Source organism: Plasmodium knowlesi, assembly GCF_000006355.2.
Source record: "Plasmodium knowlesi strain H genome assembly, chromosome: 9".
NCBI lineage: Eukaryota > Apicomplexa > Aconoidasida > Haemosporida > Plasmodiidae > Plasmodium > Plasmodium knowlesi.
The window spans coordinates 298,818-312,953 of NC_011910.2; the positions used below are offsets into that span (position 1 = coordinate 298,818).

A 14,136-nucleotide genomic window follows, 5' to 3' on the forward strand; every position below is an offset into this window, starting at 1 on the left:
CCCCTCCGTTCGGATTCTTTGCAAAGGGGGAGATGTAAAAGGTTCATTCTTCTATTTTACGAATAAGCTCGGCTGAGGTGTGGTGTGTACCACATATTCACCTCTTTTCATTTTTTAGTCACCACTGCACTCATCAGGTCACTCAAATTAGGTGACAATAACGCAGCTAGCTAAAGCGAAAACAGCTGCTTGGCTGGGGATGCAGAGCGGTATGTACATTTTATAACCCCCGCTAGCATATAAAAAGGCGTATGCGCAGTGCATACTTGTTTATCATTCGCTCTTGGGTGGGTTCCCCTCGGTTGGGCTCGCCTCATTTGTTCACGTATTTTTCATCCATCTGTTTGTATTTTAATTTGATCTGATTTAAATTAAATTGAATTAATTTTATTTGATTTGTTTTGGGTCGATTTGAATTGATTTCATTGGATTTTTTTTTTTTTTTTTTTTTTTTTTCCCCATCACCCTTTCGAATTTCCCCCTCGTAAAGTAACAACTTTTCGCACCAAACGGGAAACTTAAACTGGAACCCTCCCTTTTGCTACTTTTGACTCCCTCCCATCAGAAGGAAAAACCATTTAAAAGGCACCAAGGAACAGTTCACGTGACCCTGACTGTGAAGTCATCCTTTCCCCTCCCCCCCCCACCCTCACAGTTTCCATTTCCTTTTCGCACAAATTTCCTTTAACCGAGTATGCCACTTTTCTTCCATTTCCAATTAAAATAAATGAAGAGCGGAGCGATTAGAAATTGGAGTTTCTCCCTGAAGGTAATACTCAAAAGTTAGCCTCCACGGGGGCCTAGATACGTTAGCACAAAAAGTGGGTGCCCTGTCTGTACGGGCGAATTGCCCAATATCCGTTCAGGTTGCACCTTTATGTATAAATAAATTGCTTCCAAATGCTGTAAGTGCTATACACTTTTTTTTTTTTTTTTTTTTTTTTTTTTTTTTTTTTGGGACAAATTGTTAGGGAAGGAACTTCTCCGCCACAAGTAAAGTCTTCGTTGACAAGAACACCACGGTGATATGCCAGGGGATCACGGGGAAGCAGGTTCGTCCAATCGCATGGTGTGCCTTCGTGTGTGTACATTCTTGTGTGTACCCCGTAGGGTGTACTTCCATTTGTATGCTCGTATGTGTTTGCGTTTTTTGAGGCACGTGCCCACAAGATTTATGCGCGTCTCCCCTCCCCCCTGCAGGGAACCTTCCACACCACGGAGGCAATGAAATATGGGACGAAAATGGTGGGGGGTGTGAACCCCAGGAAAAAGGGCACCATGTGGGAAAGCCTAGACAAAAAATACACTCTCCCCGTTTTCGGATCGACCATGGAAGCAAAGGAGAAGACCAACTGTTACGCCTCCGTCATTTATGTTCCGCCAGAGCATGCAAAGAATGCCATCATCGAAGCAGTCGAAGCAGAAATCCCATTAGTAGTCTGCATAACTGAAGGCATATGTCAACACGATATGGTCGAAGTAAAGCATTGCCTGAAGATGTCAAAAAAAACTAAATTAATTGGTCCTAACTGTCCAGGAGTAATAAAACCGGGAGAATGCAAAATAGGGATTATGCCATCTCACATTCATAAAAAAGGGTGCGTTGGAATTGTAAGTAGGAGTGGAACATTGACTTACGAAGGAGTAAATCAAACCACCAAAGTTGGGTTGGGACAATCCACATGCATAGGCATTGGTGGGGACCCTTTCCATGGAACCAACTTTATTGACTGCATTAAACTATTTTTGGAAGATGATGAAACCAAGTGTATTTTACTCATTGGAGAAATTGGTGGGGATGCAGAAGAGCAGGTCGCTGAGTGGTTGATACAAAATAATGTCGATGATGGAAAGAAAAAAAAAAAACCTGTTTTCGCTTTCGTAGCAGGGAAATGTGCCCCCCCAGGAAAGAGGATGGGCCATGCAGGTGCACTAATTAGTGGTGGCAAAGGCACAGCCGATGAAAAAATCAAGGCTTTGGAAGCAGCAGGTGTACATACAATTATGAACCCAGCTTTAATGGGACAGGAGATTTACTCCATCATGAAGGACCTCGTGTAGAGTCTGTTGCGGACAGGCATTGGTGGGGGACGGACATCCTTTCGGAAGGGACGACTCTCACACACCACAGTTGCGCAGCGTGTAAAGGAAGAGAAATTGTTCCTACGTTGCATTGTGTTGTGTTCTTTTTTTTTTTTTTTTTTTTTTTTCCAGGGGAAATCCCCTACAACGAAAGGAAAGGCACAAAATCGTATTCGCTGCGTCCAAGAAGTCACCCAGTCAAATGCGAATTTAAGATTACCCCGACATACCCATCGCCCTTAAAAAAAAGGCATCCTTGATGGGGTGATGTTTGCACTCTTGCGTGTAAATCATCACAGTGAAAAAGTGTAACTGTATGTGCGTTATGGTTATGCATCTTATCTGGTTAGTCAGACTAGCTCCTCCACGTCATACATGTAGTGGTCTGAAATCTTAACGACCAGCTAGGAACTTGGGTGAGTACGGAATGGGAGATTATTATCTTAACGCTGCTTTGGCTTTTCTCTACCCTTTTTGCTTTCCCTTTCAATTTATGATGGGACCCCCACATAATGCTGTGTTCACTACGAAGGGCAGGCGCTCTTAAAATAAATAACGTATTAACAATAAAAATTTTCGTTCCTTTCTTCATTTTTTTTAAATATAAACGAGGAAATGGGGGGTGGATAGACATGCAGTGGGGCATTTGAAGAGTAACGCGACATGTGTATTGCACAAAAAGTAACGAGACATATGTACCGCGCGAAATGCAACTAGCGAAACGTCCAGTAGTCACAAATGTGCGTAACACCAACGAGCAGGGGTCCATTGCATTGATGTGGAGAAAAAAAAAAAAAAAAAAAAAAAAAAAAATTCATTTTTTCCTACCACCCTTTATGTGTCGCCTTACGCGTCGCCTTAATCGTAACCTTTCCTTTCATGCCCCAAACACAGTGACTGACGCACTGCCGCGCAGCGTTCCTAAGACGCGTGCACGTAAATACGTCGGCATGTTTTTGTGTGTAAGAAGAAAATACACATTTGTAAGTATGCGAAGCTTGGGTGCATTATAACTCATCCGGGGTTGTACCCTTCTGTGTGCTGTCATCCTGCGCACCGTCTTCCTTGTCGCCTAAAGATCCATCTTCCTGATCTAAGTCATCCTCCATCCCTGCTCTGCTTCTTGTGGAGGGCAGAATAACATTTTTACCAATATCAAGTTTAAAATCTTCAGGGTATCTTAAAATATCTCCATAATCAGTCAACGAAGTAACTGCTAGTTTGAGAGCCTTCTCATTCCATAAATCATAAGTAATTGGTTTTCCTTCGAAAATGGAATCCTTGACTTCGGCTATGTTAATAGATCCAGCTTCATTGGATGGGTCAAAATATACCTTAACAATTTCTTCCTTGTCTATAAATCCATCTTTATTTGTATCGAAAAAATTAAAATCATCAAGAGCAATATCATCGTCCTTCTTCACATGTGGATCATCTGTTCTTGTTTGTTTAAATTCATCAACTGATATTCTTCCATCCTTATTTACATCATGGTGTTCCAAAATTTCATTAATTTCTAACTCCTTCAAATCTTCATCCTTCATTGGATCAATTAACAATCCTACTTCGTTTATATTTAACTTATTGTCTTTATCCTTGTCCACAATTTGGAACCTCTTTAGTAATCCTTCTGCATGTTTTTCGACTTCTTTGGCATCTAGGTTTTGTGAAAATGCTTCATTCAATTCGGGTAAGGATATGAACCCATCTTTATCTGCATCTATTTGTTTCATTTCTACCTGCACCTGTTTCAGGAACACCTCGTTTTTTACATAAATGGACCATGCATTTAGCTCCTCTTCTGATATTACCTTATCATTGTTTTTATCTATAACAGCAAACAATTTTTCTATTCTTTCCTTGGCTCCTTTGATGTCTAACCCCAGGATATCCTTCACTTGGTCGTCGTTCAAATTGGTTAAGTCATCCAGTGCTCGCATGTCTGCGTACTTCATGGGCATATCCGCGCTTCTCACGAGCACATCTTCCTTCACGTAGAACACCAAACAGGCCACTAGGATGTTATACACGTACCTCTTCATTTTCGCTTCAAGGGGCTTTTTCTTTATGCGGGGGGGGGTAATGGGGAATCTACGATCGGCAAAAAAGGATCGGTGAACTACGCGACTGTTGGTTGAACTATACGAGGCTTCTTCGTTCGCTTCGCTCTTTCTTTTACGTGCCTGCGGGAGGGGCGGGATGTATATATGAGAAGGCTCACCAAGGATCTCATGTACATACAATCTGTACGGACATGTAGCGCGCATACTCCAAATGGTTATGTGTTATGCTCGCAGCCTACTCACGTGTCAAGTATGAATCTTTCAATGGGTTGATGTATTCAGGATTATCCTTCCTCTTTTGTTTCACTTTCTGTGTTCGCAAAGCTAGTTTTTTTTTTTTTTTTTTTTTTTTTTTTTTCTGTTTCGTGAAAACCTAAGCATGTATAATTCCTTGAACGGTATGCGAACAATTAGGGGTTCCTCAAAAGTAATTTTTTTTTTTTTTTTCAAAGCCCGTTAAATTAGTCACAAGGTCATTTTCGTACCTACCCATGTGCGATGAGCTTAAATTAATCCAACGAACACGTGCGTACCGTGGGCTGCCTTCAAAGTCATGTGCATAGTTGGGGGTGCTCCGGCAGGTGGGTCAACTTACCACTAGGCACTCCTTATCGGTGTGCTTAATCCCCACCGTGCTGCACGCGCTATTGGCGAGGCTCAAAGAAAAGTGGCAGATACGAGGTGAAGATGCCCCCCATGTGCACTTAAGCGTGCAGCTCCCTTGGCGAGAGTAAGCTGCACAAGCAAACACACGCACATACATATACATATTTATATATGCACATACGTACATTTTTTTGTGTGTTGTGACTTCCCCGCAGGAAGAAAGTACCTAGTGCATTTTATTCACTTATTCATTTATTTATTTTTATTTTATTATTTTATTTATATATATCTTTTTTTTTTTTTTTTTTTACTCCCCAAAGGATAGGAATTCATTATCCATGCCATTCTTCTGATAACTAAATAAGCCTTTCCTGTAGGTGCACCTTCGCGCCTGAGGTGTTGCTATTTAGGTGTGTATTGGGAGTATACTAGGTACTTCTTATCCTCACATACCTTCTCGGCAAGAATCTTATATGTCTCCCCAGCCCCAATACCCTCACCGTGTGTCAAAACACACATTCTTGCAAATTTCTTTGCCAGACGAAAAGGTGCAAAATCGTGTGTCCCCCCAGCTTTCTGGTGGTAAAGAACGGTTTTTCCCGGGAGACACTTTCTGCAAGGAGGTAGGATGTTTGGGCGTCCTTTCCATCGTCTACTTATTCACCCTTATGTCATGCCATGGGCACATATTCAATCTCCCTAGTCTGGAGGATCACCGTTGGAATGAAGAGCAAATGGAAAGACTCCCCTCCTCCCCTACACTCCCCCCCTTTTTTACAACTAAGAAGGAGAGAAAAAAATCAGAATTATACAAATTATTTTGTGGAGCCTCGTCTGGAACAATTTCCCACCAAGTGTGTACCCCTTTTGCTAGTTTGAATTTTATTACCTTAAAGGATGTTTTACATTTTTCCTTTCAAATCAGGTCGTTGTGTCATCCCCACTGGGTAATTCTCCGCACACATGTGGCACCTGTCTACCCATTCGTACGAGTTATTAAAAAAAAAATATATAAAAAAAAAATTAACAAATAAAAAGGGGACTGTTGTATAAGTCTACAAAAATAAGTGTGTGGTGCGAAAAAAAAAAAAAAAAAAAAAGGAAAACACATTATACTATGTGCTGATCACATATACACAGGGAGTGGGTTTAAAAAAAAAAAGAAAAAAAGAAAAAAAAAGGGGGAGGTCACTGCTCTGCGTAGTATCTTCATGATGTAGCTGTGTGGGAAGGGAAGGAAAAAGTTGCCGCAACGGAATATACGACAAATAAAAGCATCTGGCTATTGAAATGTCGCATTGCGGAGTTCCTTCGCCAACTTAGAGTTCGTCTGTGTAGTGCGATGCGCCGACGAAGCGGAGTCCGCGCTTCACGGCTTGGTTGATGGAGATGCCTCCGCTGACCACATCTTCCACGAATTTGTTCACGCTTTGCACATTGACCTCGCCGTCATGCAAACGGAACTTCTGTCGCTTGGGCCTGAAGGCTACGAGGAAGAGGCAGTCTGCATGCTTGCACTCATTGACCAATCCGAAGGAGTCCAAAATATGCGGTTGCTCAAATACATTAACGTACATAATTTTAAGAGGGTCTTTTGAAAACTTTCCAGCTACATTTTTGATATCCTCATCAAATTTGTGGTAACTCTTCTTTAGCAACTTCAAAATGAGAAAGCAAATCTGTGAATCTTTCTCCTGACATTGACCCGATTCAAATTTCTTCTTTGTTAATTCTTGGTACGAAGTCACATGTCCATACAAATTATTTTTCAGCCTATTTTGGGCCACGACGTGACTTAACTTGAGCGACAAAATATTGAAGTCGAAGTTTTTCAAAAAGGTTAAATCGCCGGAGAGGCTATCAATATCTTCGACAAGCAAAATGGAAGGAGTCCTCACATTTCTTCTGCTGAAAAGTTGCATCATTTTATTATTGGAACTGTGAATAACCCCTATGTCGATTCTCTTTTCAAATTCTATAGAGAGTGCCTTCAACATTACTACGTCGTCATTGTATGAGATGAAGAATATCACCTTGGGTGTATCTACATTTTTCACTAAAAAGGAATCCAACTTTCTCTGGCTAGTAATATCTGTATACACATATGGTATATTCTCTTCAATAAAGCTTATTAAATTTTCCTCCGTTCTGTTTCCATAAAATGTTTCATATGTTTTATTTTTTTTCAATAAAATAATGTGAGGAAGAGATTTCACGTTGTATTTTCGACAAATGCTTTTTTCCTCTTGACAGTTAACTACAGAAAAGGTTAAGTACCCATCATATTTCTTGGAAAATTTTAAAAACTTCTTTTTAAAAGATTTACAGTGGGAACACGATGGGGAATAAAAATTTATTACCAGGGAGTATGTGATGTCGTTTATTACCTTATCATAGTTTTGAGAGTTAATTTTTAAAACCTCATTTTTGTATATGTCCTCATATTCATCCTCAAAGTGGTGACCAAAATTGGGAAAACCTCCTCCTGCTCCTCCTGGTCCACCACCTGAGGAGGTAAACTTGAAGTGGAAATTACCTGCACGGCCACCTCCTCCACCTCTTCCTCCTCCTCCTGCGAACTGTCTAAATATTTCATTCACAACATCTTGATCGAAGTGGAATCCATTTCCAAAACCTCCTGGTCCTCCTCCTCCTGCTCCACCTGGGGATGCCCCATCTGCGTAATTCTCTCCATACATATCATACATTTTTCTCTTCTCTGGATCTGATAATGTCTCATACGCATTAGCTATTTCTATAAAATCTTTTTCTTTATCTGGAGCCACATCAGGATGATACTCCTTGGCTAGTTTCCTATATGCCTTTGAGATGTCCTCCTTGCTCGCATTCCTTTTAATCCCCAGTCTTTTGTAATAATCCATTCCTCTTCCGAAAGACAAAAAAAAGGACAACACTAACAGAATTACGGAATGCATGTTGGTAATTTTTTTTCTCTTCCTCACGTTTACCACCTTCATTTTTTTTTTTTTTTTTTTCTGGTATGATGGAATTGTTTTTTTTTTTCTCTTTTTTTTTCCTTCCTCGTTCTGATTAAACAATCGGAGAAATGAAAATAAAAAAAAAAAAAAAAATGCTGTGCGAGTTTTCTGCTCGTTAAGGGAGTTCCACTCCAGCACGGTGGCAGAAATCGAAAACTTCAAATGTATCGCATGAGGTCTCTTCTCAATGCTAAAACAAAACAAGTGTTAAGTTGAGTGGCTATACGTCTTTACATAATTTTTTTTTTTTTTTTTTTTTTTTTTTTTTTTCCCCTCCTTTATTGCTTGTTCATTTTGGTTTTCTTTTCCTTATCATGCCTTCACCCGAACATGCCTCATGTGATGAAAATCCGCATGAGAAAAAACTGAACGGTTTATAACGCCTTGTGCATACCTACCAAAATTATATGTTCTTCTCCTCCTCACAAGTAGGCAAAAAAAGCAAAAAAAAAAAAAGAAAAAGAAGAAAAAAGAAGAAAAAAGAAAAAAAAAGGAAAAAAAGCTTCAGTTACATATGGCAAGAATGCCTTTTCCTTTTTGAACTATGTGCGGAGCGGCATGCGCGTAAAAGGATTTTTAAAATGGGCTATACGTATAACGGAGCTAGCAGTATGCCTTTTTTTTTTTTTTTTTTTCCTTTTCCATTTAGCTCCTTCCGGAAAGATGTTTCCAAAATTCAGCATAAATGGTACATATATTCGAGCGACAGTGAAAGCGGAGGGGAGAAGAGTGGAAAAAAAAAAAAAAAAAAAAAAAAACTTGCCTAATACCCATATGTACTATACGTGGGTGCATGCCCTTCGTGTAGTGGGCATATATCTTTGTCAAAAGGAAAGTGTTATTCGCCATGGCCACTTGGCTAACCGGTTTTGACCGACCTCTTCTGTGGAAGCACACCAAAGCTGTTCCGTCATTAGTGTGTTATTATGGTTATTCGGAAGAGGTTGACTCATTGACCATCTGAGCCACTGACCAACTGACTCATACTGATTTCTTTTTTTTTTTTTTTTTTTTTTTTTTTGTCCGCCCGTCCATTTTTTCCAAATGACGAAATGGGAAGAGGGGAGCCCTCTATTGGTTACCATATGCGGCAAAAAAAACATGGAACAACGTCCAAAGCGTTCATTTTACTGGACCCCCGGTGTGTACCTATATAAAGCGTACACAACTCCGGGGGAGGACACACTTACAAAGTGAAAAGGAAATTTCTAAGCTAACTTCCTTATCACTTCATATCAATTTTGCAAAATGGAAAGAAACTTCAAACGGAAAATAGTTTTCAATAGAAAGGCAAGAAAAAAAAAAAAAAAAAAAAAAGATACATGCATAAGTATGGCTTGTAGGAAAACTACTGCACATATAGCATATCCTTCTGTGATCCATATGCAAATAAACTTATTGCGCAGGTTGGGGTTGTGTTGGTAAAAGAAAACATACCTGTCATAGAATACCCAGTTGAGGGACTGTAAGGATGTAAACAGGAAGGACTTCCAGAGCGCCCACACGGAATGTACTGAGCCGATTCTTGGTAAAATACGAAATAAACTGTACCCATGTGATAAGGGGCACAGTTACGTTTTGGAGAAGGATGCACATATTTTACTTTTGTAGGACTCTGTAGTTGTAAAACATAAAGTTTGCACGTCCTTACGTCGTTACACAGTTTTTTTTTTTTTTCAAAAAGGATTTCTCACCTTCCCCCCTGTGCATTGAAAAAATGTTCATATCAACTCGAAGGGAAATAAACCGTACAGCGTAACTATCTGTTCTGTGGAAATTTTTTTTTTTTTTTTTTTCTTTTCCACGCTTCCCCTCAGCAGACACTTTTTTCTTTGGCACATTTTTCTCATCTCTTCTTCCCCCAACAATTGCACACGTGGCTCTGCAAAAAAAAAAAAAAAAAAAAAAAAAAAATGACAGTTCACACGAAACGGTGAAAATAAGAAACATAGGCTATCTGCCATTATATTGAGCCGACTGTATTGTCACTTATGAGTCATTCTGTATGGAGTGAAACACGTCTACATCGGTGTACCCCTTTCAAATTAGCATTTTGTCCTTACAGAGTAAAACTTCCCTTGCATGTTCACCTCAGGAGGGAGTCATCCTTCCAAATAGTTTTTACCTATAAAGTTTACATCACGAAAATCTTCATGATTTCACAAAATTCCTTGTTCTCTTTTTACATGTTAGTATGAGCACACTCAAATTGTTGAACAAGTGTCGTCTCGTCAGAACTTCTTCTATCTACATGCAGCCACAACACCAAAAGGCACATTGCCAAAAGGGCATACATCGATAGAAACGTCACCTTTATACATACCAATAGTATCTCACCGCGACTACACCTTTTTTGTATACCCTGCGCAAGGGGAAGGAAGAAAAAAAAAAAAAAAAAAAAAAAAAAAAAAAAAACTATGGGAAACTCATCCTCATCCCAAAATGAACACAGAAGGAGAAGACTAATTCTGTTAAGTGATGAACATACCCAAAATTGTGGGGAAAAAAATGACGCGAAAATTCAAGGTGGCATAAACCTGGAAGATACGGTGAACAACACACAGGAACAGACCATCGTGCAAATGGCACCAACGGGGGGAGGTAACAACATGCACAAGATGACAAACTGGAGTGGAAGCATCTTTGCACGTGTGGAAAACTACGTGCAGAGGTCGCTTCCACCAGAGTGAAAAACTCCACAATGATGCCAACAGAGTGGGGCAGATTACCATTGTGCCTACCTAGTACCTCTACCCCTTCTGTCAAGGAAACACTCCAAATGTCTACTAAGATGAACCCTAATGGGCACACGCACCACTGCGGTTAAAAAAAAAAAAAAAAAACGTAACAAAAAAAAAAATGCAGTTCCCCTTTTTTCATTCTTCATTTTTTTCCGCCCTACCCCACAGAACAGCAATACAAGGAACTACGAAGCGAGATCCTCAATGACCTGATTAAGGAGCGCGAAAAGTATATGCATTCGCAGATCGACCAATTTTACGCCACAGATAGTGGAGATTATAATGAGTTCATATCGACCCAAATGAGTAAGAACAAATGCATTCCGGATGAACAGAGAATATATAAATGCCTAAAAGACATGAATGCGTCCACGTCAGGCTTTGTTAACTCCTACTCCAGGTGTTGCAGATATTTGCAAAGATACGAAAATTGTGTACATAAAATAAGTGTATGAAGGGAAGAGCTTCTCAAGGGGAATAATCTAGCCATTTCGTCCTAGTACATGCGTGATGGAAAATGCGTCGTAATTTTTTTTTTTTTTTTTTTCCCTCGTGTAGACTCCATGGTAAAATATAGACGTGCACGCCAGGGGTAGCCTCGTCTGTTTCCTTATCCATGCGGGGTCATCCCCTCCACGTAGAAACAAACAACTATGTGCTTCCTCCCCCCCAAATTGGTTACGCCTTCGAGTAAACGTTACAGCTATTCATGCGTTTTTTTTTTTTTTTTTTTTTTCACTGTATTTAATCGTAACCCCGGTGGATTCTCCTCCAGTCGTGTGTTTTCCTTAATAATAAGTGATAAGTGCATAGCTCTCCGAAACAGATTCATGAGAATATCTTCAGCGTATTCTGACATATATGCCGCATTCAATTGGAAGAAGAAAAAAAAAATAATAATAAAAAAAAATAAAAATAACATCACTTTATGGCATGAACGTGAACGAAAAAGAGTGCTCCGCCCCAATAACTAGCGAAATAGTTGCAACACTCTTCTGTGCAATTCCCTGAAAATTCTCATTTCCTTAGAACAGAAAAATGACAACCTCCGAAGTGACAATTTGTGCGTTTATTACCCCTTTAGCAAAGCAGCTCTTGAGTGTTCACGCAAAATCGCCTGATGCGTTCAGGTAAAAAAAAAGAAAAAAAAAAATTGGAAAAATTGGAAAGTACTAGAAAGCGGGAAAAAAGAATAACACGAGCGAGAAGTACCACTGCGCACTTAAACCTACCACCGTGCACCAAACACCATGGAGGACGACTTCCACGTGGACGAGGAATACATCAAGCAGCTGTCGGAGAAGTACAAAAACGCCGAACACCCCCTCTTCATGGATGAACTGCCTGCCAACATTGAAGAAAATGAAGACCTGCATGCTCTCTACAATTTAATGATCGACGATGAAGACGAACTAAGTTTGGCCAAAAATTTTAAGCAAGTCGGAAATGATTACTACCAGGATGGAACCAAATATTTTGAAGATGCCATAATTAGCTATACCAAGGGCATAGATATACTGACCAAGTATTGGGAAGATAAGAATTTGGAGAAGCGCAAGGCAGAGAGGGGTAAACTGAGAAATGACAGTAACAGTTCTCCCACCGAGGGGACCAAAAGCAACGCGCAAAATGTCAGCTCCCAACGGATTAGCAATGGAGTCAGTATCGAAAATGGGGAGAGTACCGCCGGGGAGGAGGCAGGAAAACCTGCAGTTAAGGGTGACTCTACCTCTAGTAGGAAAGGCACGGAGATAACCGTACTAAATGGGTTACATAATGAAGGTGGCCATCGAGATGACCTCCGTGATAACGAAATAAGGGGCGTCCTGGCCGACCTCCACTGTAACCGAGCAATCGTCCACTACAAAAAGAAGCGCTACGTGAAATGCCTGCAGGACTGCCGAAAGGCATACGCCTTCAATCAGACAAAATTCAAGAGCGTGTACTATAGCATCCTGTGCTCTTACCACTTGGAACTGTACAAAGATGCCCACATGTACGTTAACCGTTTTGAAGACATGACCAAATCTATTGATCTCAAAAACCATATCAATTTGAATGAGTACGAAAAGATGAAAGAAATAATTTTCAAAAAATACGAAGACATTTTAGAAAGAAAAAAAGTATACCAAAATGAAAAAAGAAAAGCCGAAGAAAACGAAAAAAATGTTGCTAACCTTGTCCAAGATATTTTACACAAAAGAAACATTCAGATGGTTGAAAATGTATACCAGCAGGGAAACAATGTCATCCCTGTGCTCTACGTAGATACTTCTATGTATATTCATTTTACTGTTTTCTTGCTCTACTTTGAAAGGGCAATCATGGAAACGATAATCGACTTTGCAGAAAATCAATCCATCATGGACCACTACGATATTGTAAAGAAGAACAAAAACAACCATCTCCTTTTTTGTTATATCGAATTTCCTTATGATGTCTTTTTCATGATTCACAGCAGCTCCTACATTTGTGACGTACTCAACAGGGCCAAATTATTTTCCCCCATTCTGTCCATACACATTATCGAGAATGAGGAAGCCAACCGACAATTCAGGAGTGGCAAAACGATCAAGTCCATTCCGCTGTGAAGATCGGAATGCAAGCACATGCGGTATAGCGTGTACCCTATTTTTTTTTTTTTTTTTTTTTTTTTTTTTTTTTTTTAACCTTCCGCCTTATTTGCTCAAAATCAAATTGGGTGTGAAGCAATCTGCCAATCCTGTACATGTGTTCTTGCGTACAATACGCTACACTGTTACGTGCAGAAGAAATTATTCGGCCCATTTCCCGCCCGGTAGCCACTACTCCCCAGTGTTACTTATTTATTTTTTTTTTTTTAACCCCTTCCTAATGGCCTTCACTTTTTAAGAGGCTCCCACCCCCAACCACGATTAACACTCTTTTACAAACTCCATGACAACTGTTTGTTACCCCCCTTTTGTAAAACATAAATCGAAATGACTTTCCCCTCCGATTAGTATGGAACGATACAAGCAACGCATGGCGCTTGCGCGGTCCCTCTGCGGGGTCGTATTCAGTATATATAATTCTTTATCAGTTTACGCGATTTTCGACATGCAAAGTTTTACTTCTTTCAGTCCGCCCATCGCTAAAAAAGTATTCATCATTTGAAGAATTATATATCAGTTCGCAGGTCAATTGTTTCGTTTAAAAAGGGGGTTCATTTGGGAAGAGTTTGGCAAGGGAAGTATTGAATTATGGAAATTTAGGGAGGGGCATAATTTCAGCTTAATTTCGGGAGAAGCGCATCCACCCCATTAGCATATGTTCGAGCTAAACACTAGGCCTCTTCAAGGGGAAATCTTACGGGTGGCCCACCGAGTTAAAGTGTACCATCTTACTTTCCGTTAACATTCATGCGTATTGGTTCAATTCATATTTTCCCGTCATGCACGAAGTTCTTACTGTGGATGGGAGCCAAAAGGATAAACAACTTAACTTTGTTGTACGAATTAGCAACCTGAGGCCCCCGCTGTTTTCAGTCATCCTTTCGTGCTTCATCAAAATATTTGTAAAAAAAAATTAAACTTCTGCTTATCCGTTTGAAAAAAAAAAATATATGTACATTTGTATATTGAATATAGATCCATATTTTTGCGTATTTTTTTTTTTTTTTTTTTT

At 39.8% G+C, this 14,136-nt stretch overlaps 5 protein-coding genes and 1 non-coding gene across 6 annotated transcripts; 3 read left to right on the forward strand and 3 right to left on the reverse strand.

Moving 5' to 3' along the window:
- Positions 1-727: 727 nt before the first annotated feature.
- Positions 728-2,061, forward strand: PKNH_0906100 (succinyl-CoA synthetase alpha subunit, putative; the record flags this gene model as incomplete). Its single annotated transcript, XM_002259049.1, has 3 exons — positions 728-769; positions 972-1,052; positions 1,201-2,061. 3 exons carry the CDS (start codon positions 728-730, stop codon positions 2,059-2,061), a joined length of 984 nt encoding a protein of 327 aa, XP_002259085.1.
- Positions 2,062-3,089: 1,028 nt separating this feature from the next.
- On the reverse strand, positions 3,090-4,124 carry PKNH_0906200 (endoplasmic reticulum-resident calcium binding protein, putative; the record flags this gene model as incomplete). The annotated part of the gene is made up of 1 exon (XM_002259050.1): positions 3,090-4,124. The coding sequence occupies one exon, from the start codon at positions 4,122-4,124 to the stop codon at positions 3,090-3,092; it is 1,035 nt and encodes a 344-aa protein (XP_002259086.1).
- Positions 4,125-6,070: 1,946 nt separating this feature from the next.
- Positions 6,071-7,729, reverse strand: PKNH_0906300 (Heat shock protein DnaJ-like protein; the record flags this gene model as incomplete). The annotated part of the gene is made up of 1 exon (XM_002259051.1): positions 6,071-7,729. The coding sequence occupies one exon, from the start codon at positions 7,727-7,729 to the stop codon at positions 6,071-6,073; it is 1,659 nt and encodes a 552-aa protein (XP_002259087.1).
- Positions 7,730-10,167: 2,438 nt separating this feature from the next.
- Positions 10,168-10,946, forward strand: PKNH_0906400 (conserved Plasmodium protein, unknown function; the record flags this gene model as incomplete). Its single annotated transcript, XM_002259052.1, has 2 exons — positions 10,168-10,351; positions 10,660-10,946. 2 exons carry the CDS (start codon positions 10,168-10,170, stop codon positions 10,944-10,946), a joined length of 471 nt encoding a protein of 156 aa, XP_002259088.1.
- A 795-nt stretch (positions 10,947-11,741) lies between these two features.
- Positions 11,742-13,082, forward strand: PKNH_0906500 (tetratricopeptide repeat protein, putative; the record flags this gene model as incomplete). The annotated part of the gene is made up of 1 exon (XM_002259053.1): positions 11,742-13,082. One exon carries the CDS (start codon positions 11,742-11,744, stop codon positions 13,080-13,082), a length of 1,341 nt encoding a protein of 446 aa, XP_002259089.1.
- A 443-nt stretch (positions 13,083-13,525) lies between these two features.
- PKNH_0906600 lies at positions 13,526-13,628 on the reverse strand. Its single transcript, XR_005506376.1, has one exon. It is a non-coding gene; the product is annotated as a small nucleolar RNA snoR07 (small nucleolar RNA).
- Positions 13,629-14,136: the final 508 nt, after the last annotated feature.